At 42.5% G+C, this 25,688-nt stretch overlaps 1 protein-coding gene across 5 annotated transcripts in view; it reads left to right on the forward strand.

Moving 5' to 3' along the window:
• Positions 1-1,071: 1,071 nt before the first annotated feature.
• Positions 1,072-25,688, forward strand: part of ENTREP2 (endosomal transmembrane epsin interactor 2) — a 407,682-nt gene continuing 383,065 nt past the window's right edge. The window contains exon 1 of one of the 5 annotated variants that reach the window (XM_024101862.3): positions 1,072-1,484. In XM_024101862.3, coding sequence (XP_023957630.2) covers positions 1,217-1,484 — 268 coding nt within the window. In that variant the 5' untranslated portion in view covers positions 1,072-1,216. Of the gene's footprint in view, positions 2,090-25,688 lie in introns of all 5 variants that reach the window. The other 4 variants (XM_005284996.5, XM_065558310.1, XM_065558309.1 and 1 more) reach the window with 4 other exon arrangements.

Below are 25,688 nucleotides of genomic sequence, written 5' to 3' on the forward strand. Positions count from 1 at the left end.
CATTCTCAACTTCTCAGCAGAAAGCAGGTGTAATAGATACTTCAGATTGGCAGAGTCTACACTGGGCTCCCCGTGTTGCTAACACCAGTTAATCTTAACTGGTCTCATCAATGATGGGAAAACTTTCACATATATGCATAAGTGCTGGGAGTGCTGTTGCAGCCCCTGGCTTGAAGTGGTTTTCATAATATTCAGGGTTTACCGTTGGGTTCAATGGCTCTGAGCACCCCTACTATACAAATTGTTGCGGCACCCCTGCAAATATGCCTAGCAGATAGGGCTCATGGAGGTGGCAGCTTTGATAACAATTCAGACACCACTCTTGCTTTTAGCCACTGCAACCTGAAGCTTAGCACCATCAACTTAAATTGTAGACAGTTAAGACAATGAGCCCCAAGTATTTTCAGGCACCTTGCCTACTAATTTTGTAGGGTTTTGTGTAACTTTTTTTTTTTTTTAGTATTCTCCTCTGTTGCTGTATGAAAGACCATGGCAGACAACAGCTTAAACAGGCTGGACATAGTGCTACCAAATGCACAAAGTAAACAAATTGGAGAGAGATTGTCCTCTAATCCGTTTTACTGTAGTTAAAAGAATTGTAGGCGTTACATCTAACAACTGCATATAGTGGAGATTTTTTTTTTAAACTGTGAGATTTTAAGAGGACAGTCTATTTAAAGATCCTGCTCGGCAGCTGTCCTAGGTCTCCTCCTGAATCTGACTCTTTTCCCACCTCGTCCCTGGCCTGCTATGGGAAACCCCAACGAGGGCTTCCATTACTCTCCCCACTTCCAGTAGAGTTTCTTTCCTCGGCACCCGGCCGTCTCCCGGGGGGCGCTCTGTCCTCCCGCAAGGTGGATGGGTGTCATTCCCCCACCCTCCTCCAGGCCTGTGTCTGTGATGCCTGCAGCCAGCTCCATCCCATGTGGCTCCTCTGCCGCACTGTCGCTTTCCCCCGCCTCCTCCGCCCGTGGTGCTGCTGCCTCCCTTGTTTGTTCGCCTCGCACAAGCCGCTCTCCCTCCGGAGCCGGCGGCGGCTGTTCCTCCTGCCGCTGCCTCCACCCGCCATTGGCCGTAAACACCCCCTCCCCCCCGCCCAATCTTCCCTCCCGCCGCTGCCAAGCGGGGAAGAAGCAGGGCTCTGCTGCCCCTGTGCGTGCGCCCCAGAGCAACTTGCAGCCGCGGGGCTCCGAACCAGAATCCGCGCGGGTCCTGCATGCACCTGAGCCGGCCGCAGGCGCAGCCGCGCGCACGGCCAGCTCAGCAGCCGGGGGCGCGTGTGTGGCAGGATCCGAAGAGGCGGCGGCGGCGGCAGCATCAGCAGCTGCCTGAGCGTGCTGGCGGCGGGGGAGCGCTAGTCCGACTCGCATGCACTGGCCATGCCGGCTGGCTGTGCAGCCTGGCCGGGGCGGGGAGCGCTGATCCCCTCGGCTGCGCCCTGACTCTGCAGCGGCGGAAGAGAGGGAGCTGTTGCCTTTTGCGAGGTATGGGCTGCTGCTGTTCAGCTGGAGGCTCGCGTCTCCTGCGGGCCGTACAGCCCCTGTGCGGAGTCGGCTCCGGCTGCGCTGCGGGGCATGAGCAGGGGCTTGCCTGAGCGCGCAACTTATCCCGGACTCTGTACTGAGTTGCCCAGCAAAGTGCATCCTCTCCTGGGAGCGCTGCAGAGAGACCGGCCTGGCCGCTGCCTCCGGCCCTGCCGGGGATGCGCTCTGCGGAGAGCACCGCTGGCCAACGGGCAGCCCCCGAGCACCTGGAGACCCTGTGAGCGGGGCCGCTGCCCTCTTGCTGCCTCCGCCTTTGCTGCGTCCTGCTTTTCCCAGCAACGGTCTCTGGTGCCCTGTACAGGATGCCGCTTGCCGGGGGCAGCGCGCTGCAGCCCCCTGGAGGGGCTCGCTCGCTCAGCCCCGCCGCCCTGTCCCGCAGTTTGTCCCGCCTGCGCGAGTATCGGACCCGCTCCCGGATCATGCTGTCCCTGGGGGTCACCCAGATGGTGCTCGGATGCCTCATCGTGGCCGTCAGCTTCGCTGCCCTGGCTCTCACCACCTCGGCCAGGGTCCGGCACTCCTGTCCCTTCTGGGCCGGCTTCTCGGTAAGTGCCGCCGGCACAATGCGATGGGGCAGCCGCTCCCAAGTGTGCCTTTCGAAAAGTTACTGCCCCGTCTGCAGCGGGAAGAGAGGGAGGTGCCCCCCTCCAGGGACAGGGTAAGGGCAAAGGGCGTTATTTTCCTCTCCCCTCCAACGTTAGCAAGTGAGAGACATGTACAAAGTTTGCTGCATATCAATGAGGTATAAACACCCTGCAAATTAAATGGGAGTGTGTGTGTGTCGGAGGTTCGGGGGAGGAGGGGTAACTGTGTTTTTGCCTCCTTTGGGGATTAATATGGTGCAGCTTTGTGAGTGGGCATCTCTCCATTTTCCTGCCCTTCATCCTTGCCCACGATTACCCTCATACCTACTTCAGGAGATTCTATTGCCGAGAAGATAATTTGCCTTTGGGATGTACCAGATTGCACCAAATGGCAAGTACTTTCGGAAAATGTCATGAGGGAAGATAGCCTTATCGACCCACCCATTGGTAAATTATGTGATTTATATTTTGCACATATAAAATACATTATTTGGCCTGAAATTAATTTTATAAAGTATTTGGGGATTGTTTGTTTTTTATTTTAAAATATTGGGGGGTTGAAAAAGTACTTGGAAAAGAATGGATCTTGCTACTTTAATTGTAGAATGAATGGATTGACTCCATAATACTGAGTGTCAAAAAGGATAAACATGATAAAATATTCAAATGATAGAAGTGTTACTTTCACATACAATGTCAATCCAGCTATCTACACCTTTGTGTTTGAGGAGTTGCTGTAAGGGACATGGGATCAGACAAGAACTTCAAGTAAAGGAAAAGCAGCCTCTTATGAATGCTTTACTTCTTTCCGTAGATGACAGAAAGAGCCAGGCACTTCCTTTATAAGCAAGGTTTCCTATTCTGATTTGCTGTGACAATTACGTTTCCTTTTCTCCCCTTTACTTCCCCTTCCCACTTTTCTTATGCTGTACTCATTGGGTTAGATATGACATGATGTGACCATACTTATCAGTGACACCATCAAAAAAGTCTGGTCTTGCTTCTATTGAAGTCAATAGTAAAATAAAAGGATGGAGCTCTAAATTGTTCTGAACCTTCCTGTAAACACAGGGTTTTTTGTTTGTTTTAGGTATCACACAGATTCCTAGTTATCACTGTGTTGTTATTGGGTTCAGTTTTTATGTAACTACTCTGGAATAATTTTGACTTCTAACCTGAAGAACTCTGTTTTTAGAGCCCACTGGATCCACAGTTATGAGCTGATGTCTCTCAAGTTCTTGGCACAGGTTTTATGCATGAATGAAAATGTAACTACCAGAAACAGGTTGTGTTGGAGGTAATAAAATGAAATTAAAACAGCAGGAACAGATTTTAATGTACACATGTAATACACAAACCCTCACAGTTGCAGAAAGCAACTGCACTGCTCCACTGGGGAATGTAATATATGCTGTTGTGTTGCTTTAGCTTGGCTGAATGTGGCGGTTTCACAGAAGTTCACTAAAACACATTACTAACTCGCTAGAAGGCTATAGGTCTCTAAGTAAGGTCAGACCTGGCAAAGTAGTTCATTCACCCTACATATTCAGAATATTTTGTGCAAGGAGGTGTTTAAATGATTCTGCTGACTAAGTTTCCTTTTTCCTATTGTCAGTTTTATCTCCATCATGCTATGTTAGGATGTTTAAAAATTAAAATTGCTGGACGTTTTTGAGCTGGGCAGCTAGCCTAAATCTGTACTTTGTGTCTGCACTTCTAGTATTAAAATTGGGACAGTGAAAATTCCTTTCATTAAGAGCAAAACAGGAATACTCAAATCAGTGGCGAAACCAAAGGTTACCAGGGCATTAATATCACTGAGCCAGACTCTCAGTCTTGCTTCATTTAATTTAATAGGTTGTTGGTTCCAAGATGTTTTTAACACTTTTTAATAATGTTTAATAAACCAGAGTATTTGCAGCTTTGAAGTATTTGTTCAGAAAACAAACTGATATTTGGTTCAGACCCAAGTCAACCTCTGTAAATATCTGGCAGAAGTGGCACATTTTCAAAATGGTCATGCTCAAACCAAATTATTTACTTAAAGTGTTTTCTTATTCAATCAAGCTCCTTGGCAGGGGAGAAAAAGCTCTGGATTCTGCAGCATTGTAGAACCTTTCCTTGGATTTTTTCCCTTGCATTATTTGGTAGCTGAGTCTGTAGTTTTGAAAAGAAATGTCATTTTGCAATGCTCACCTGGATTTTATAGTCATCACACTGCTGTCTTTGAGACTGAGCTTAGGCAAACTCAAGTATTGCAGTCAATGGAGATGTCACAATTCATAATGATGAGATGTTAATTTCATGTCTTCTGGCCACTTAAATAGTAATGTGCTCTTAAGACAAGACAGCTGTGTCAGGTTTGGAAGGTATGCAACTTGTCTGTGTATTCCAGTAAATAATTGGTGCATCTAACCTTTTATCTAGGTTTAAGGAGTATCACTTCTGTTAATGTGAAGTTTAGTCAGTCAGTACAAAACAAATAACTTTTAAACATAAAATTTATTTTATTTTTTTAAATGATTTTTTTTTCAGATCTCTTCCTCTTATTTTGCAGGACACAAAAGATGTGTTACTGTTACAATAGTTATGGGCAGTGGCCAAGTGTTGGCTGACACCCTAGTGCTGTTATATGTATTGATGTATTTGAAATTTCAGTACGTGAGTGTGGTTCTTTCTGTGTCATAACTTAGAATCTGCTTTTAGGACACCTCTAAAACCACTTTTCCATGGCATAATGGTATATGCAAACAGTACCATAGTAGGATATTAATGCAATGACATTGCTGTGGGTCACCAGTGATAATCAGTGCCATGTCAATTGTTTCTAGTGGGATGTGCTACAGTTCTTTTACTAGGGCCTGGTCTATACTACAGAGTTAGGTCGAAGGAAGCCTCCTTAAGTCGACCTGTTAATGTATGTTTCTACGCTACCGGGTCCTTTACGCCAACTTAAGTCGCCTCTAATGTCAACTTCTGTAATCCACCTCTGCGAAAGGCATAGCACTTAACTCGATTTTCGTGGGTGGTCTGCGAGGAAGTGCAGATGCAGCAGTGTAATTCGACTTAATTGGCCTCCAAGTGGTGTCCCACAATGCTCATCTGTGACCGTTCTGGAGATCATTCTCAACTCTGCTGCACTGCAGCCAGATACACAGGAAACAGCCCCTCCCCTTCTAAATCCCCGGGAATTTTTGATTTCCCATTTCCTTTTTGATCAGCATTGGGAGGGTGCCAGTTTGAGCATAGCTGATCATGGAGACTACATGCCCCAAATGTGCTCCAGCCTGGTCTGCAGAGGAGGTGGTGGATCTCATCGCTGTGTGGGGAGAAGAGTCTGTGCAGACAGAGCTTCGAACCAGCAGAAGTAATGCAGACCTCTGTGCAAAGATCGCTTGTGGAATGGGGGAGAAGGGCTACACAAGGGACACACAGCAGTACCGTTTGTAAATAAAAGAACTTCACCAAGCGTACCAGAAGGCAAGGGAGGTGAACAGTCATTCTGCTGCTGAACCCGACACGTCCTGGTTCTACAACGAGCTGCATGAGATTCTCAGGGGTGACCCTACCAGTACCCCCACAAGCAACGTGGACACCTCGCAGGTATGTGAGTCTAGGGACAAGAGGGAGGATGATATGGTGGATGATAATGAGGAGGAGAATGGGAGACAGGCGAGCGGTGGATCCATTCTCCCTGAGAGCCAGGAAATATTTTTAACCCTGGAGTCCTGTTGGTTGCAGGACATCACGGCGGCCAACCGTGATGCCAGGAAGGCACCTCTGGTGAGTATACAGTTACAATCAAAATCCAGTTAAACTTTAGCGGGCACACACATTCAGTGCTATTGCATACCTATTGTGAAGAAAAAGCGAGGTGCTGTGGTTCTCTGCGTACAAGAGGCCACTCCAGCTATGCAGACAGTGGCCCCCCGAAAAGACTGTTTATGTGGACTGGGATAGGCCAAGAATCCTCCATGGATATCTCTAGGAAACTTTCATGGAGGAACCCTGTAATCCTTTGCAGAAGGTTTCTGAGCAGGGCAGTCTTATTTCTTCCACCAGGGTAGGACACTTTCCCATGCAACTCCTGAATTAATTCTGCTGGCATCATTGCGGTACACAGCATAGCAGCATAAGGACCAGGTCTATACCCAGATGCTTGCAGCATCTCCTTCCTTTCCGCCTCTGTTACCCTCAGGAGACTGATATCACGTAGGGTCGCCTAGAGGAAATGGGGGAAGTTCTCATTAAAAGTGTTCTTACAAGAAGAAAAGAAAAAAAAGAGCATGTAGACCTCTCCCCCCACCACATTCCGGATTGCCAAACCACGCGGCTGCTAATGTGCCTGTACTGTGCTCAGCATGAGTCGGCAAGTAGTTTAAGTGGCTGATAAGGGACTTCCTCAATTTGGGAGTGAAATAAACAGCTCCCTCCACCATTCATAAACAGCTTCCCGTGGTGCAATGGGACGACTGTTCGACTAGCTACCTCTGCTCCTGACATGAGTCTTCCATAAACTTCATTAAAACTGGGGTCACCTATGACTCGGGAGAGTGTATGGGGGGGAAGGTAACTCACCATGGCTGGAACAGCAAAATGGCACAGTGAACGGTTACGGATTCTGATTATGATATGGCTTGCACCTAGTATAATAAGATTTTTATTATTATTTATTTATGAAAATGGCCTTGCTATGGAAAAATTTTATGCATGTACAATGGTCCCTTTCTTTTTTCCCATGACTGACAGCTGGAAATGTGTCCTTCGGCATGTCATCAATACCTGAAAGCAGACTTTCACTGACTAGAAGGAGGAGAAAGAGAATGTGGGAGGACATGTTCACCGAGATAATGAACGCCTCCAGGACAGCTGACATGGAGCTGAGAGTGTGGCGGATTTCACTTTCTGAGTATTTGGACACGGAGAGCAGACAAGCTTCCCATGAGAATGAGTGTGCGGCGCTGGATGAGATGCTTCGGATTATGAGGGACCTATTGGACATGTTGAGGCATCTGGTTGAACTGCAGGAACAGAAGCAGAAGGGTAGAGTCCCTCTGCAGAGCCTGGTAGCCAGCCAGCCAGCATCGCCTGGCTCAGAATTGCCCTCCCCTAAACATTCCATGAGGTGTGGGAGACAAGTCCATTATCCCTTTCACTTAACTCAGGGGGAGGGTACAAGGAACAGAAGGTGCCCAGTCACAGACTACAGCTGAAAATGTTTCTCCCGTTCCAACTTTACAACCCCTTTTCCCCAAGGATAACTTTTTTTCTATTCTCCCTCTTTGCTTATGTTTGTTAAATGAAGTAAATGGATTTGACAAATAAACGTTCTTAAATATTGAGTAGAAGCAGTGGGCTTGGGTGGGAGGTTGGCTTTACAGGGACAGTGATACAAGCCAGGTGAAGCTTTGGGAAAGCACAGTGCAGACAAGCAGCTCACATTACTGTGACTCATTATTGAAACGGCTTTTCAAAGCCTCAGGAATACGCAATGCCCCTTGCTGTGCTCTTATTTCCCTGGTGTCTGACTGCTCAAAATGGCTGCCATGCGATCTGCCTCAACTGCCCGCCCCTGCAGAAAATTTTCTCACTTTTTTTCACAGATATTATGGAGCACACAGCAGGCAGCTATAACCATGGGGATGCTCTCTTAACTAGGGTCCAACCTTGTTAGTAGACTTCTCCAGCACCCTTTCAAATGACCAAAGGCACATTCAATCACCATTCTGCACTTGCTGAGCCTATAGTTGAACCGTTCCTTACTGCTGTCCAGACAACCGGTGAATGGCTTCATGAGCCATGGGAGCAAGGGGTAGGTTGGATCCCCCAGGATAATTATAGGCATCTCAACGTCATCAATGTTCATTTTGTGGTCTGGAAAGAAAGTCCCGGATTGCAGCTTTATGAGCAGACCCGAATTCCTAAAGATGTGCGCATCATGAACCTTTCCCGACCGTCCTACATTGATGTCTGTGAAACAGCCCCTGTGATCCACCAGCGCTTGCAACACCATTGAAAAGTATCCCTTTCGCTTTAAGTACTCTTTGGCAAGGTGGTCTGGTGCCAAGATGGGGATATGTGTGCCATCTTTCGCCCCATTGCAGCAAAACCATCCACAATGTCCTGCACATTTCCCAGACTTACTACCCTTCGTAGCAGAAGTCGATTAATGGCCCTGCATACTTGGAGCACAGCAGCTCCCACAGTTGATTTACCTACTCCAAATTGATTCCCCACTTACTGGTAATTGTCTGGTGTTGCAAGCTTTCAAATAGCGATCACCACTCGCTTCTCCACTGTCAAAGCAGCTCTTGTTTTTGTGTTGCTGAACTGCAGGGCAGGGGAAAGCTCTGCACAAAGTTCCTGGAAGGTAGTCTTCCACATTCAAAAGTTCTGGAGCACTGCTAGTCATCCAATACCCGCAAAATGATGTGGTCCCACCAGTCAGTGCTTGTTTCATGGGACCAGAAATGGCGCTCAGCAGAGTGCAGCTGCTCTGTGACTGCTAGCAGCAACTGTGATTTTTTTTCAATGGCTTGCAGCAGGGCTGCTTGCAGGACATCGTTATATTCCGCGCAGTGGACCCTACTTCGGCTCTGGAAATACTGCAGGAGAAGGTGCAAGGTGTTTGAAATGCTCACCGCAAGAGTGCACAACTGAGCAGGCTCCATGCCTGTGAGGTTATGGCGTACGTGTGGCGGTTTTAAGGCACAAAAACAACTGGGTTGTTTGCCGTTTATATGAGGGAGGGAGGACAGTGCATCATGGGATGCTGACGCAATGTTCCCATTCTTCCCTGCGATAATGTTTTGGGCCCATGAGGTATTGTACAAACTTCCCAAAAGTTTGGGATAGCTACCCACGATTCATTGCTTTTTGAATCGATGCAGGCACTGCTAGTGAGAACACACTCCATCGAGTCATTGTCTGGTGTGGCTACGCACAATCGACTAATTCGGAGGCTCGAGGTTGAATTAGATAAAGTTGACTTAATTTTGTAGTGTAAACACTATATCTGTTTAAAACATTACCCAGAAAGGTTATCAAATACTAGTAGGGGGCGTTAATACTGCTTGGAAAGCATCAGACTTGGAGAACTTCTTATGTAGAGTGTTTGTGGGGTTTGTGCAGAGGTGCTTTTAGGGGGTCCCATGGAACAGGAGCATGCTACAAAGCCACCTCCTCCCACCTGTGGTTTTGGGGCCTATTTACCCTTTTTCCTTTACTTTGCTACACTCCATGCCATGTACCACATGGAAGAAAGATGTTTGCTGCTAGTCTGGTTAAACCATACCGTGTACAGGGCCAGCATGATTAACGCTTGCTCACCATATATAATGTACAAGGGAGCATGGATTTTTATGAACCAGTAGAAGACACAAAATATGAGATAATGTACTGCACAGCTATGATAGTGTTAGGAAAACATTGGCTGTCATAGTTATTGCAGATGGGTAAAATGGGTATTGAATTTAAATTCATCTGTTCCTACAGAATGAGATAAGCATGTTTTGTTTCTTCAATAAAGCTTTTATTTTTTATTTATTGCACTTCTGCTTTACTGAGCGAGTCTCCAGAAGGGATTGAAAATAAACTCAATCATCCTTTTGACAAAGATCAGTGGTTGCCAAACTTGTTCTGTCGCTTGTGCAGGGAAAGCCCCTGGCAGGCTGGGCCGGTTTGTGTACCTGCCACATCTGCAGGTTCGGCTGATCGCGGCTCCCACTGGCCTCGGTTCGCTGCTCCAGACCAATGGGAGCTGCTGGAAGTGGCGTGGGCCAAGGGACATACTGGCAGCTGCTTCCAGCAGCTCCCATTGGCCTGGAGCAGCAAACCGCGGCCACTGGGAGCTGCGATCGGCCAAACCTGCGGATGTGACAGGTACACAAACTGGCCCGGCATGCCAGGGGCTTTCCCTGCACAAGCGTCAGAACAAGTTTGGGAACCACTGTCCTAGATGTTAAATAGTTAACTGTTAATCAAGCAGTTTTCTTATGTGGTTAATTTCAAAGAGTCCCGGGCACTTAAAAATAGCCACATGTACAGCCTCATCCAATATTCTTCCAAGATATTTATAGTATTTTCAGCAGAAGTCAGATATAGCATTGCAACTGGAAAACTACCCTGCCAAAGAGTGAAATTTTTCTGCTTGCCTCTTAAAAATATGCTTAGAGAAGCAGCTGGGTAAAGATGTGAGAAAAATAACTCAAATATTCTTTAAAACTTCATTTTCTACCAAAATCAGTCACAAATATAAACTACCAACAAACAAAAGTTCTCTACACTAAAACCAAGGTAGTTATTTCTCTAGCCCTTAATAACCCTTCCTTGGTGTTCAAGCTCCTGTTTTAGAATTCTTATTGAACTACTTACCCTTTTGTAAGGAAAATGCATCAGATATGGGTGTTGATGGAAAGTATCAACAAAAAGTACTCCCTACAATTCAGTCTCCCTGAATCTTGGGGAATAGTACTCTGAGTCTCCTCTGACTGAGTACATGCTGATACTCAGGAGCAGTCCAGTATTTTATACACAAAGATACTGAGTCATCAGTTTTAAAATAGCTACAGGGCAAGAGGAAGTAACTTCCATATTTCTTGTTTCCTTAGAAAAACATAACAATTCATTTTATCTTTGCTGGATTTGGAAGAACTCTCTTGCAGAGCTAAACTTCAAATGAAATGAGTAGCTGAATACCAAGTTATTTTGCATTCCTCGGGGAACTAATAATGCATTTTAAAGGGTTTTTTTCACTAACTTTTCTTTTTCAAAGATTTAGCTGCACTGTCGGTTTGACATAGGGAAATTACAGAGACAAGGTGGATGAGGTAAATTGGATCAACTTTTGTTGGTAGAAGAGACAAACTTTTGAGGTACACATAGCTCTTCTTCAGGTCTGGGAAAGGTACTCAGACTGTCACAGTTAACTGGCCACTTCACCTTGAATGGTGTCTTACAGTTTGTGTTAGCTACTTGCGTTAAACAATCTATTCTACGTTGTATTAGCTGTGACACTCTGAATATCTTTCTCAGATCTGAGGAAAGAGCACTGCGTAGCTCAAAAGCTTTTCTCTTTCACTAGCAGAAGTTGGTCAATAAAAATATTACTTCACCCACCTTGTCTTTCTAATATTCTGGGACCAACCCGGCTATAACAACACTGCAAAGAACAATAGGGAAATCATGTCAGTTTTAGCCACAAGAAGTGCAGAAGATGACTACCATAGTTCTATGCTTTGTGAGATTGGTTAATGAAGTCCAGAGCTACGGGTAGGAAGCAAGAACTTGCTAAGCATCTTCTAATCGCTTTAGAAAACCATGTCTTTAATTAATTGGGGCAAATCACTTCCCAACATTTGGAAAGTTTTGTTTGAGAATGAGGGTAAGGGGCTGTAATATATACTTTCTTTTTTGATTCCTGTTCAGCTCAGCAGTGAGAATTGGGTCCAAATGAAGTCTTTCCATCAATTTCTGATGTGTATGAGCTTTATGGCTTCATTCATCATTAAACCTTTTTATTCTTTGTCATTCTTCACCATGTCTATCCAACACATCCTCAGTGTATCCCTGTTTCCTTGCACTCTGGAATGCATTGCCATATGTGGTATCCTTTTCAGGTCCATTCTTGCCACGTGTCCAAACGATCGCAGCCATCTTTCTTGAATCTGCTGCAACAGCATTATTATTGTCCTAGCCATTTTCTTATCACTTCATTTTTCATTTTCTTCTTTCTTGAAACTCTCAGTATTCCCTTCAGCTAGTTAATTTCTGCAGTCAATATCTTTTGTTTGTTGGCTTTCCTCATACTCCACCATTCTGACTCGCATAACAGCATTGGCATGACAATTGTTTTATATACACTGATTTTAATTTTTATCGAAATGTCTTTAGCCTTCCAGATCTTGCGGAGTTTTCTGAATGCTGTAGCGGCTAGTCTGATTCTTCTTTTTATGTCATTTTCACAAATCCCATTCTTCAATACTAGCCTTCCACATTACCTTTTCATTTTCCTCCACAATGGCTCAATGAATGCTTTTCCTCTGTAGTTTTGACACTCACTCTTCTCTCCTTTTTTATAGGTTGGCACTATTATTGCTTTTCCCCATTCGTTCACCACTTGCTCTTGTTTGTAATCCTTGTTGAATAGCTTGTGAATCAGCTTTACCATGTGTTCCTCACCTGCTTGCAGCAGCTCTGCAGTTGTGTTGTCACTTCCTAGTGCCTTTTTTCTTTTTCAAACTTTCTATCAAGTTTCTTTGAGGAATTCAGACCTCATTTCAAGATTATGCCAAATAGTTAAGATGAGGCAATATAAGTTTAGAAATAGAGTGAGAGGGAGGAGAAGGCACAAGTGTACCTGGACTGTATGGGCAGGTAATGACAATATTTTTACTTAGAAGAAAATACTTGAAGGATTTTCACAACCTGCAAGTAATGAAAATTCAAGCTGTTTGTTTGAACTGCAGTCTCTTTCATAAACTTCACATTCATATTTTTGATCTGATAGTGAGACGACTGTTAACAACAGTAAATTGTTTTAGCATTATACCACAACTGGCAGTAACTTCTCTTCTATCACTGTTCCAGGGCTCTCAAAACATCTCTGGGTCCACAGCATTGCAAAAGTATATGTCACCAGTGACTGTATGTGTTTCCACATTTATTAATTGTGTCAGAAAGGCACTGTAAGATTGAGCCTCATTAATTCTCTCAGCAGGGAAAAGTGAACACTTTTAAAAATACAAAGTATATGAACATAAGGACCTTATTTGTATTTCTAATAACAGGAAGAACCCATCACTGGTTGGATGATGATCAAGGGGGCTGTCAAATGACTGTAAAAATTAGGCTACCCCAGTAAACCATTGAAATACTGAAACGCATCAGAAAATGTCAACATTGAAGTTCTACGAGAGACTCTAGAAGCTTAGGGGTGGCTGATGTTTGAGAAAATATTTATTCTCCACTCTCTGTCCTTCAAAATCCAAAACATTTTGGATGATTGGTTTGTATATATGATGCAATAACTGCAAACAGTGCTTTGTAACTCATAGAATATGTCCAACAAAAACCAGATTGGCTATTAGGCTCTGGCTTTCTGGTGATGTACAGTAATTGTAAATACTGCTTAATTAGGTGGTTAAACTAGGTTTATGGCCACTTTGTGTCAATAGAGTGGCACTGGAACTACTGGTGAATCTGGCCCAGAATGTCTTCCTCAAACAGTTTAAAATGTATTTGGTGACCATATTTAGTATATTATTTAATTCTTAATTCCTGAGTATGATGATAACTACATTTATGGAACTATAAGAGTGGTGTCTGCTCTCACAATCGTTTCTTGAAATCATTTAGAAATAGGCAGTTACAGATATAATATTCCCTTCCTCTCAGATCCCAGCATCCCCAGAAAATCACCAGTCTCATAAATGGGGCTTCTCTATTACTGAAAGGGCATGAATGAAACTGCCAAGTAACACTGCTCTACAGCCAAAATGCTTCTGAAATAAATGTAGTCAAACTTTACTAATTCTGGGTCACTGAGAACGAAAATGATGCTTAAAATTGTTGATTGGCTCTAGTTTTCAAGATATGCTATTGGGTCAGTATATACGACCCTTGACTTGGGAATGGCGGAGGATAAGTGAGTTATAAAGGGAAGGGATCTCAATTTAAATCAGAAATGACTAAAATACATCTTTGACTGGATCTATGAATAAATCTATGACTGGGTTTGGACAGTACTTGCTTTTTAGGCAAAACAATGAATGATGCAATCTGAAGCTGATATTGCATCATACATGATCTGAATTGCATCATGTTATCCCTAGAAGTCATGGATGATGCAGTCATAACGAAGCTTACATCACTCTGCTGAACAAATTGCCCTATATCAGCTCTAGAAATCATACAGTGTCATGCTCTCTTATTTATCAGTGTTTGATTTTGCAAAGGGACACATTTCTGTTTAGCCAAAGTGAGCAGAGATGCCTCGTTCTTGTGTGAACAGTGCAGATAACTTCTGCCATGTTTGTGGTGAAGTGACTTTTGCATCACAAAAGCGCAGTATAACCACTATGGTTAAGAGAGCCTATCACCTTTATTTTGGCTGCAAAATTGGAGATCAGGACAAGAGGTGGGCCCCACACATATGCTGCAACACTTGTGCAACAAATCTTCACCAGTGGTTGAACAGGAAAAGGAAATCTCTGCCTTTTGCAGTGCCAATGATTTGGAGAGAGCCAACAGATCATACCAGCAATTGTTACTTCTGCATGGTGCCTCCAGTTGGGAAAGGTGTGTCAAAGAAGAAAAAGTGGACTGTGCATTATCCAAACATTCCAACAGCTATAGGCTCAGTATCCCATGGAGAAGGACTGCCAGTTCCGGATGCACCAGAATCATTCTCACTTGAATCAGACAAGGAAGAGGAAGAGGATGAAACTTCTGGTCCTGAACCATCAATGTCACAGGACCCACATTTTCTCCCATCCTCCTCCTCTGAACCACACCTCATAACACAAGGTGAACTAAATGACCTTGTCAGGGATTTGGAACTACCCAAGAGTAAGGCAGAGCTGTTGGGCTCCAGACTACAGCAGTGGAATCTCCTGGCAGGTGATGTTAGGGTTTCCATGTTCCGTGACCGTCAAAAGGATCTTGTCCCATTCTTCTTCATGGAAGGTGATCTTGTAGCCTGCAACAACATCGATGGTGTGATGGCAGCCCTCAACATTGTTCACGATCCAGATGAGTGGAGACTGTTCGTTGATTCATCGAAGACGAGTCTTAAAGCTGTTTTACTGCATAATGGCAATGTTTTGCCATCAATTCCAGTTGGTCATGCAGTCCATATGAAGGAAACCTATGACAACATGAAACAACTTTTGAGGTGCATAAACTATGACCAACATCAGTGGCAGCTTTGTGGCGATTTGAAGGTTGTTACTCTCTTGCTTGGTCTGCAGACTGGATACACAAAGTACTGTTGTTTTCTCTGCGAATGGGATAGTCGTGCAAGAGATTCCCACTAAATCAAGAAAGATTGGCCACTCCGACAGTCATTAGAGCCTGGGAGGAAAAGTGTTCAGCATCCACCACTTGTTGAATCAAGGAAGATTTTGTTACCACCCTTACACATCAAGCTGGGTCTGATGAAGAACTTTGTCAAGGCCATTGAGAAAACACAAGCAGCTTTCAAGTACCTCCGTGGAAAATTTCTAAGGTTAAGTGAAGCTAAGATCAGGGCCGGCTCCAGGCACCAGCTTCTCAAGCAGGTGCTTGGGGCGGCCGTTCCGGACGGGGCGGCAGTTCCAGGTATTCGGCGGCAATTCGGCGGAGGGTCCGTCACTCCACCTGGGAGTGAAGGACTTCCCGCCGAATTGCCGCCGCAGATCGCGATCGCGGCTTTTTTTAGATCGCGATCGCGGCTTTTTTTTTTTTTTGGTTTTGGCTGCTTGGGGCGGCCAAAACCCTGGAGCCGGCCCTGGCTAAGATAAAGAAAGGTGTCTTTGTTGGTCCTCAGATTCGTGAACTTCTTTGAGATGATGCATTTGCCCATGCACTGCGTGGCAAGGAAAAGACGGCATGGAAAGCCTTCCAGTTAGTGGCAATAAATTTTCTCGGAAACAACAAGACAGACAACTACAGGTTGTTGGTGGAAAACCTCCTCAAGGCATACAAAAGCCTTGGTTGCAACATGTCAGTAAAGATACATTTTTTGCACTCATCTAGATTTTTTTTCCACTGAACTGCGGAGCAGTGAGCAACGAGCACGGCGAGCGATTTCACCAGGACATTGCAACAATGGAGAAACGCTATCAGGGCAAATGGAGCCCATCAATGCTTGCAGACTATTGCTGGACAGTGACAAGAGCTGCTCCATTTAATGAATACAAGAGACAAGCCAAGAAGCGCCGAGTAGACACTGAATAGGACTAAACTATGTAGATAATAGTTTTTTGCCTTTTGTTTCGTAATAAATTTTATTTATATAACCCTTTTGCCAATTTTTAAAGTGTTACATAAACAGGACAGGTGAAATATTATCATGTAAAGCAACCATAAACACATGAAAAGACCTAGGTTTACAATTTATGATTAAAACTCTACTATCTACACAATATACATAGACATAAAATGTAACAACTTAAATATCTTAGAAACAGTAGCCAATCAGTTGTTTTAATTGTCATATTTGAATTCAGCACATCAAAATACATAATAAATAGCACATTTTATCTCTGAAGGAGAAGACATCTCAAAAATTGTAGACCAGTGTAATTAATCAGATTATTATGATGTGGTCTTTATTTTTTTCATATTCAGGATGCTCAAGTTATATTTGTAGTTTCAGTATTTCGGGTTAGAAAAATAGGCAAATTACAGGCTGTAGTTTTTTTCACTTCAGTATACGTATTTGAATACAACGTTATGCTTGAGAGCCAGCACAGCTCCAGAATTTCTCCTAAAATGTGGTCTCTTCTTTCTTTTTGAATCCATCCTTAACTTTGCTGGTTTTTGACCTTATCCCATTTTGAAAGTAGATAGAATATACTTGCTTAAATGCAACCTTGACATCATGAGAACCTTGAAGATATTGTATATTCAGAGAGTTAAAAGCTGTTTTTATACTGTTCAGAAATAGGTATAAGGTGTAATAAATTTGTAAGGGAGGTTGTCAAGGTGACTCATGCAAACAGTCCCTCCAATGCAAGGTCAGGCAAGATGTACAACACACAGAAAAGGTTATTGTATTGAAGAGACAAGCGTTATAGTGACAGAAACTTGTTGGGTAGATTTCTGGAGCATTCTATAATGGCATTATTATAAAATAGATTTGATTCTAACAGCTGACGCATTATTGGAGAGAAGGAATCTCTATGTATGTAATTTAACTTAAAAAGCATCTACTACTCCCAGTCAGTAAACTTTTTTGTCCCTCACATGCAGTAAATTGCTTTAGCACATCTTCATATGTAATCATGGTAGAGTGAATGGAGGATTAAAAGAAATATAATATAAAAAGACTAGTGATAATTATAAGTTGTTCTCATTTCCTCTCCATTATTGCAGCAGAATTTTTCCTTCCTTCAGTGACCCTTGTCCTTTCCTTTGGGCCTTTCACTTATTGGTTGGGTAGTCAGTTGAAGTGAAGCAGTCACTAGGATGATGGTATTAATAGTTCAGGGGAATGGGGTTCTTCTGTTTTGAGCTGGTGAAAAGCCTGCCTCTGACAGGGAGCTGGTTCTTATGGAAGTAAAGGTTGCAGCAATGAAGAGAAATTCAACTAACTTCTACTGTTGAGCAATTTTTTATTTTACTCTGATCTACTGGACTTCACAGATTTGGCAAAAATTCAATGCTAACAGTCACTTACTTAAGTGTTATTTCTCCCGTGCCTGGCTATCTCATATCTTGGATTTAAATGTTAACTTTGTTGCAGGTGAATGTTCTTCTTTGAGTATGTGTCATTGTGGAGCCAATAGTGGGTTAACATGCACCTTGTATTCAAGACTGGATTTTTTTTTTTAAACTGGAAGTGTCCACCAAGGCATGCACCCTGTGACCCCTCATTCTCCCACACAAGAGCATAAAAACAGTTCCCTCTTATCCCCCATGGCAGTGAGACTGAACATGGCAAATGATTGACTCACTAATTTCTTAGCTCAGACTAATTTCAGAGTCTTCTGCAAATCATTGGAACCATTTCTGATTGTCTCTTTCAACTTCTATGAACCATCTGGACCCAACTTTTCTGGTCAGACTTCCGAGTTTTCTCTAACAGCAGAATCAAAACCTGCAGACTTCAAGTCCTGTTCATTCCTCACTGGACTTAAATCTTCCTGAGAGATGGACACAGTAAGTGGCTCTTCTGTCTGGGGGAACCACATATCCCAAGCAGATGCTCGGTATGCTTATCCTTCTCTGAAAGGACCCTCCGATCGCAAGATACAAGGTTGAAACTCAGCCTTCTGGAACAGTCCATTAATGTCTCATTAGATGTGGAGGAAACAAGCCCCAGAATCCTATTAATGGAGAAGCCAGCATCATCTAATACCCCACCAAATGGACAGGTGATGTCTAAAACCATTGCAAAGAAGACAGTGGCGAAGAAAGACCTGACACTGACATCAGCACCACCATCAGAATCAGCACTGATCCTGGCATTGAAGCTGACCTCTGCTTCATCATGAAATCCGGCAACATCACCTCAAGCGTCAAAGTCAAGCCAAAAGGGGATGCTCCAAACAATGTGACAGAAGCTTAGGAAGGAGCTCAGTATCCTGACATCCCCCCGGCACCTTCACTTTATCAGATGTAGAGGAAGAATGGAAAATGAATAAAGCACACCAGAGGACAAAGATGCCAAATGTCTTAACCTGTTTGGAATTAAAGCCATACTCCTCACTTTGCTACAGGTGGGCATGGCTAACTACCAGGTCCTGCTGGCCAAGTATGACTTTCTAATGGGGGACAGGGTGAAGCCCTTCTAGGGAAAGCTTCCTTATGATGGCAGAGAGGAGCTTAAGGATATAATTAAGGAAGGCCTCTGAATACCAAGGCACATTCCACCAGGTCATAAACAATGCAGTCTGCTGTTTCAGGAATGTACCAGTCTCTGAGATCTGAAAGGCAGTTATGTGGAGCAACTCACTAACTTTAATTAATCATTATGCACTTGACAGGGCAGCCAGATCAATTACCAAGTTCCGGAGAGTAGTACTTCAGTTTCTGTTTGACTGACTGATACAGCTGAAACTCTTCACTCCTACCATCCATGGACTGTACTGCACTGCTTGCCATTCACCATGGTGGGCTCCACACTGACAGATACTCAAAGAAGAAAGAACAGTTACTTATGCTACAGTAACTGTGGCATTTTTTTAAGATGGTGTAGTCAATGACTATCCCACAAACACATCCTCCGTTCCCACTTTTCAGAGCCCTCAGCAACATGGGCTTTGAATTGTGAGGGATTTGAGGAAAGGTCATGACATGAGAAGGCACGGGGTGCATGTGTGGCCCTGACAGACACTGCTAGTTAAAAAATAAATCCAGTCTAATGTGCATGCCCACCAAGGGAGGGATTCACACAGACTTCAAATCTCAAAAAATACAGTTAGTTTAGGATGGATAACAGTTCTTCATGTGTCTTGGCATCTTTGCATTTGTGCACCATGACATTACTGTATTACATGTTTTAAAAAAAGCGAGAAAGAAAGACAAGAATCAGCAAACTGGCTTAATGATTTGACTTTTTGCTCTCCTTTGTGAAATTTTGCTTTGAGAATGATCTCAGGACAGTCTCTGTCCAGATGACAGCCAGGAACTGGAACATCTCACTATCTACATAGGAAAGTTGCACCAGTTTGACTTAAGTTCAGTCGAAATCTGTGTGGACACTATTTCAGTTTGAGTGGCTCACTTTAGTTAAGCTTAAGCCTGTTCACAATTAATTTAAGATAACAGGGAAAGAAAAAACCAAAACCACTTTTAAACTGAAATAAGACTGTTCCCATGGGTTTGCTTTGGTTTAACTAAATCAGATTCAGGATTAATACAGTGTAGTCTTCTCATGTAGACAAGCTATTAACTTGATTGAAAAAAAATCCTATCTTAATCAGGTTAGATTAGCAAGATTAAAGAGCCCCATTTGAGATGCAGATCTGCTCACATGTCTTCACTTGTATTAGTCTGCATTTTAATGGAACTTGTTAATGATATAAAGCTAACTCAATTTGCTAACATGATTGGGGGGAAAATGTTTTTTTTCTGTCAAGACAAGGCTTTAGGGTGCATGTGCAGAATATAATCCTATGTGGCACCCTTAACAGATGTCTTAAAAAAAAACACAACCCCACACACCATCTCCTCTGTTATCTGGTCTCCTATATGTAGAGTTTATACATTGTATGTAGATTGAAGGGAAAGAGAGCCCATGACCTTAAGAAAAGATGAGTTCTGGAATGAAGGGGTTGGGTCAATAGTGACCAGAGCAGAATCCTAGGTATCATGTCCATGAGAAATCAAGAATAGTCTGTCGACTTCCTGGTAGTCATAGGTGGTAGGGGGTGCTGGAGGAAAGGATCCCTGGATAAGTGCTGTGCAGATATGCAGAGCAGGAAGAGGATTTTCATGTTCAAGACTCCCAGAGGGGAATAAGAGAACTATAAGGCTGCTTCTTCTTTCTCTCTTACCTGATTTTGTGGATGGGTGTATAAGGCGCATGCAGCATGGAAGCAATAGTGTACTCAGAAGCAGAGGCAAATTAAGTTTTATTGGGGCCCTGGGTACAAAGAACATTTGGTCTCCCCACAACCTGGGCACCCCACCCCAATGGGCCGAGGCCCCTGGCCACGGGCCATATAGGCCTGTGCATTAATCTGCCGCTGCTCAGAAGACAGAGCAGAGGGAGAGCAGAGATAACTGTAGCCTCCATATTATGCAGTGTGCCAGATGGAGAGATGCCACTTTCATACTTCTAAAGCACTGTTGCAAATTTACCACCTGTAAAAGATAATTGACAGTGTCTCTTTTAAATTCTATTAACTCTAGGCAATAGCAGTGCTCTGTGTATCTGCATGGGGAAGCATGGTGCAAGTGTAACCTTGAGATTTCCTTTCTTCAGGGCACAGAAGATGAAGATTCATGGAAGCCAGTGTAATTTGTTGCAGGTGCGGGAGCTGCTTTTACTGCTCCTGAGTATCTCCTGCAGGCTGATTGTCATGGGGCTGAGAAACACAGGGTCATGCAGGTTGATTTGAAAACCTGCTATAATATAGTGCATGAAGCTTTTGAAATGGAATGGGAAGAAAAATACTGCACGTTATGGTGCTTAGGGAGTGTGTCTTTCCATTCATAGGAAAAGAAAGCATAAAAATTGCTTATTCTAGCATCCCAGCAGTATAATAAATGATCTAAGTTTTAAAGTTTTGTTGTTTTTCTAGGCAGCCAGACCTGAAATAGTATTACAACTATGTCATGCCATATGAAGCTGTTTGTTTAATTTTTTTACTTTGATGGCCAGTTGGGTGGACGACTTGGACATTTTGACTAAGAATTGAAACATCATGCCTGAATTTCGATTCCCTTTGCCTTATTGCTTGCTGGAAATGTGCGTGAGACTTTAACTAAAACGTTATTTGTAAGCTTGTTTAGGGTCTTGGTCAGTACTAATACACACAGTTGTTCCTGTGACAGTTACATTGAAAAGTGTGACATTATCATCTTAAAAAGCATTTCAATTAAGTAGATTTGTTCAGCTGTTACACTGCCAACTTGCCCTTACGAGCTTTTCTCTCATCTGGAGCTCCGTTAATGGACCTGTGTATTCACATAATTGGAATTTGTTTCCATTGTAATCAATGAAAAATGTAGTAAATATAACATGTCTGGAAAATCTTTTATCCTTTCTAAACTGTAATTATTATTTATTGACTTTTATTTAATTCTTTGAATAGTGGATCTATGTACATAGACTGATTCTGCAAAAGTAAAATCCTTGTGAAATGAATAGTATGCACATGTAACATGTAGTGATCAGCTCTTTAATTCAGGGTGGATTTGATTTAAATCACTGGTGAGGAAGACTCGATTTAATCATGGGTTTCTACATAAAAGTGCATTCTTGTTGGTTGTTATAACGTTAATACATATTCTTCTCAACTCAGAGATAGATGTAGGTTTCATTTTTAGAAGGTACACACTGTACATTTTTTAAGTGATTTATTTTGAAAACTTTTCAGAGGAGTTTAATAGCTATATCAGAAAATGAATGATTGGTTATTTCATTTACCAAAGGTAATTGAAGCAGATATTTATGAAGTCATTGGGAGGTGAAATATCTCCAATTCAACAAGTTAATCATTAATATTTGGAGGATTTTCTTGCCAGGCTGTATTAGGAGGAGAACGTCACCAGACAGACATTTAAATTGTTTTATTTAACTTAAACAACAACATTATATATTCTGGATTTTTTTTCAACAGCAAACATAATATTTTAACAAAACAAGCATATGAGTTTTTGAATTTAGTTAACCGTTCAAGTTTTTTAAAATCATGTTTGTTTTTGTTAAAATTTGTTTTAAACTAAAATAGTTAAATGAAATATCTATATATTTGTTAAAACAAAAACTAAATCGACTGTGTCAGCCAGGTCAACATGAGAAACTTAAAATATTGGATTCTGCAGCTAACTCAGTCGTCTTCACCTTCATTTTCTTTTTTGTTCATAATCTGGAAAAGAAAACCAAGCTATCCTGCTTTTTCAGACAATTTCAAACAATTTCTCAATTTGGAATGAATTAGTCCAAAGGAAGAAAATATTCTTTCTACACCGGCAGAAGAAGTTACTGCTGTTTAAAAGTGAGATTTTCACTTCAACAGTCTCTCTGAATCCAAGCGCTTAAGTGACTTCCACCAGTTCACTGGTGTGACTGTCTTTAAAACATCATCAGCAAACATATTTCTTAACTGGTTCCCCCTTAGCTGTGAAATTTATTATAGTTAGCATTATGGAGGGATGATTGCTAGATGTCCATGGCATAGCCAACTCCTCTTCTTCAGCACTTAAGGTTTGTCCCTGGTACCAAGTAATGAGAATATTTGCAAGAAAATGAGCTGGTGATAGTGCTTGTCCCATTCGTTTTTTTAATGCTTGTAATTTAAGTCTGTTATTGCATATTTCTCTTTTTAAGATCTCACTCAGTTCCTTCCAAATTTAAACAGCATCAGCAATAAAACAGCTATTTCCTTGCATTTTGTTCCAGGCTACAGAAATAGGCTTTAGGGTCCTCAGTATGTGTTCAACATTTCTCTTAAGCCCAATGTGGAGAACTTTGATTGTGACAGTGCCATCTATTTTTTCACGATTTTGTTCACAAACTGTCATCAGATTAGGACAGTTCTTGATATAGTGCTCAAAACAGTCCACTACGGAGTTCCACCACACATCTTTGGGAGAGTTAGCTTGGTTCATTCCACTTTTTTCAGAACAGCTGCTGCAAAGTGGTTGTTACGGAAGTATTTTGCAATTTCAACAACATTAACGTTTATTTCTGGAACACTGAAGTCTTTGGCTAGGAGGTGCATCAAATGAGCACTGCAACCGTATGTTATTAGCTTGGGACTCTCTTCTAAATAATTTCTTCTCATCTTGGATACATTTGCAGCATTGTCTGTGACCAAGCTGCTTACTACACATTTGAATTTTTTTTCACAGTTTGCTATCACTTTTACTGTTACTTCTTGTAAGTATTCTGCTGTGTGTGCATTTCCTGATGTATCAATTGTTTCTATAAGGAAGATATTCCCTTCTTCTGTTGTCACACAAGCACATACAACAGGATTATTTTGGACATTGCTCCACCCATCAAGACTCAGGTTAACAATTTCATCTGCTAGACCTTTTGCACACTGCTCAATTCTCATTCATACACTTTATCCAGCAATTTTCCTGCAACATCTGCTCTGTTGGGTAGACTGTTTCCTGGTCTTAATGACTGACCATGTTAATGAAGTGTGGGTTCTCAATCATACAGAAAGGAGAGTTTGTTGCATAATTACCTCTTTTTTCAATCTGCTGGTTCTTATCACAAACTTATCTGTGGTTGTTTCTGGATGATGGAGATTTTTTTTTTCCTTTTTGCTAAGGTGATATACTGTGACTATGTGACATACATGATGTGACTGAAACATTTTCTATAGTTTCAATAATAGTGATGGTGATCTTGAAGGTGGATAGTCTTCAGAATCCTGTATGTTGAGGATGGATTGTCCTAAACAAAATAAGTCAATGCAGTTATTTAATTATTATTACCATACTGTTCATTTAGTATTACTCATTGCATTCACTGACACTCAGTACTACTTTCAAGGTGAAATTGTAAAAGGAAGATCTGCCTATTTCAGCTATTTATTTTGTCACACCTGCATCTAAAATGATAGTACCATAGAGTAACAACTATATTTTTTGTTCAAACATGAGAATTCAAGAATAGTCCAGAAGGAAGACTGGCAGTCCTTAAGAAAGAAGTATGAAATAAAAACAATTTACCAACCTGAAGATCCTGCATATTCAGACATGTTCCTTTCATGATCTTCAACGCAGCTTCCTCCTGAGAAGGGACACTTCTCATGATGTTGTTTCATTTGGGCAACCAGGCCTTGCATTTCTTTGTTGCACTGTTTGCATTTTGCACGCATGCCTGTCTTAGCCACAGGTAGAGGAACTTCATTAAAATATTCCCAAACTGGGTCTCTTTTACAGCCTGCTGCCATTATAGGGTTTCCCTTCTAGTGAGAGAATGGTATGGTTGATCTCAAATCAATGAAGGCTACACTCAGAAAGACTTCAAGACTTCTGGAATATACTGCTAAAATAGTTTCACTTTTGTTTCTACTGCCTGTCCCTCCCTTCTCACATTTATCTCCAGACTTCTTCTCCTTGTCCAGATCTATTCCGCCCCCAACTATCTTCTATTGATTGAACTTTTTGAAACTTTACACTTTTAGAGAGAGGTAAGGGATTGACTCTGTGTACACAAATTTGCGGAGGGCAGGGCTGGCTCCAGGCACCAGCTGAGCAAGCTGATGCTTGGGGCGGCAGCTTGTAGGAGGCGGCATTCTGCCCAATCCTAGGGCGGCACGGTCACTTTTTTTTGTTTTGTTTTTGTTGTTGTTGTTCCGCTCCGGCCGCCCTGTAGGGCAGAGGACGGGAGCGCCCTGCAGCAAGCCCGGCAGGGTAGCCCGCGTCCTTCCCTCCCAGCCGACTGGAGAGGTGCAGAGCCCTCCTGGCAGGAGGCGTGGCGGGAGGACCCGCGTGGCAGCACCCCCCTTCTCTCTCTCTCTCTCTCTCTCTCCCCGCTCCCTCCCCCGCTAGCCGGGGCACATCTGCAGGGCAGGGAGTCCTCCTGCACCCTGGCTCCGGCCACGCAGCAAGTTTTTTTTTTTTTTTGCTTTGCTGTTCTGGCCGCCGCGGTTTTTTTTTTTTTTTTTTTTTTTTGCTTGGGGTGTCCAGAAAGCCAGAGCCGGCCCTGGCAGAGGGACAATAGGGTTGAGGTCTGTTATTTCTCACCTCTACATATCTATCTATTTATCTATATATTTATTTAAAAACATTTTTGCTGTTAACAAGCATGTTATCTCTGGACACACAAATCCACAGTTTGAGAACTGCAAAACTAAGCATCTCTGACGGTAACTTCTAGACTGAGCACTGAGTCCCATTGGGTAGATAGAAAAGTTAACCTAACTAATCTATACAGAAGCCCCTGGAACCGCATAAGATTGGGTCCCTAATTCATGAACTATTGGAATTCATTTACAAAACTTTTCTTAAACATTACATGAATATATTGTCTCATATTATAGAACTAGAATTTATAATCCCTATTCCATGATGAGATATCTTTGAGTTATAATGTAACTTAATTAAAACTATCTTTAGATATGCTTTTTGAGGAAAAAACCTTTTATCAAAAAATCTGATTTAAATAAAAACTGTTCTTTAATTTTTTTTTAAAATAATTGATTTTTATCCATCCTGCTCTAATTTT

This window comes from Chrysemys picta, chromosome 10 (assembly GCF_011386835.1).
Source record: "Chrysemys picta bellii isolate R12L10 chromosome 10, ASM1138683v2, whole genome shotgun sequence".
NCBI lineage: Eukaryota > Metazoa > Chordata > Testudines > Emydidae > Chrysemys > Chrysemys picta.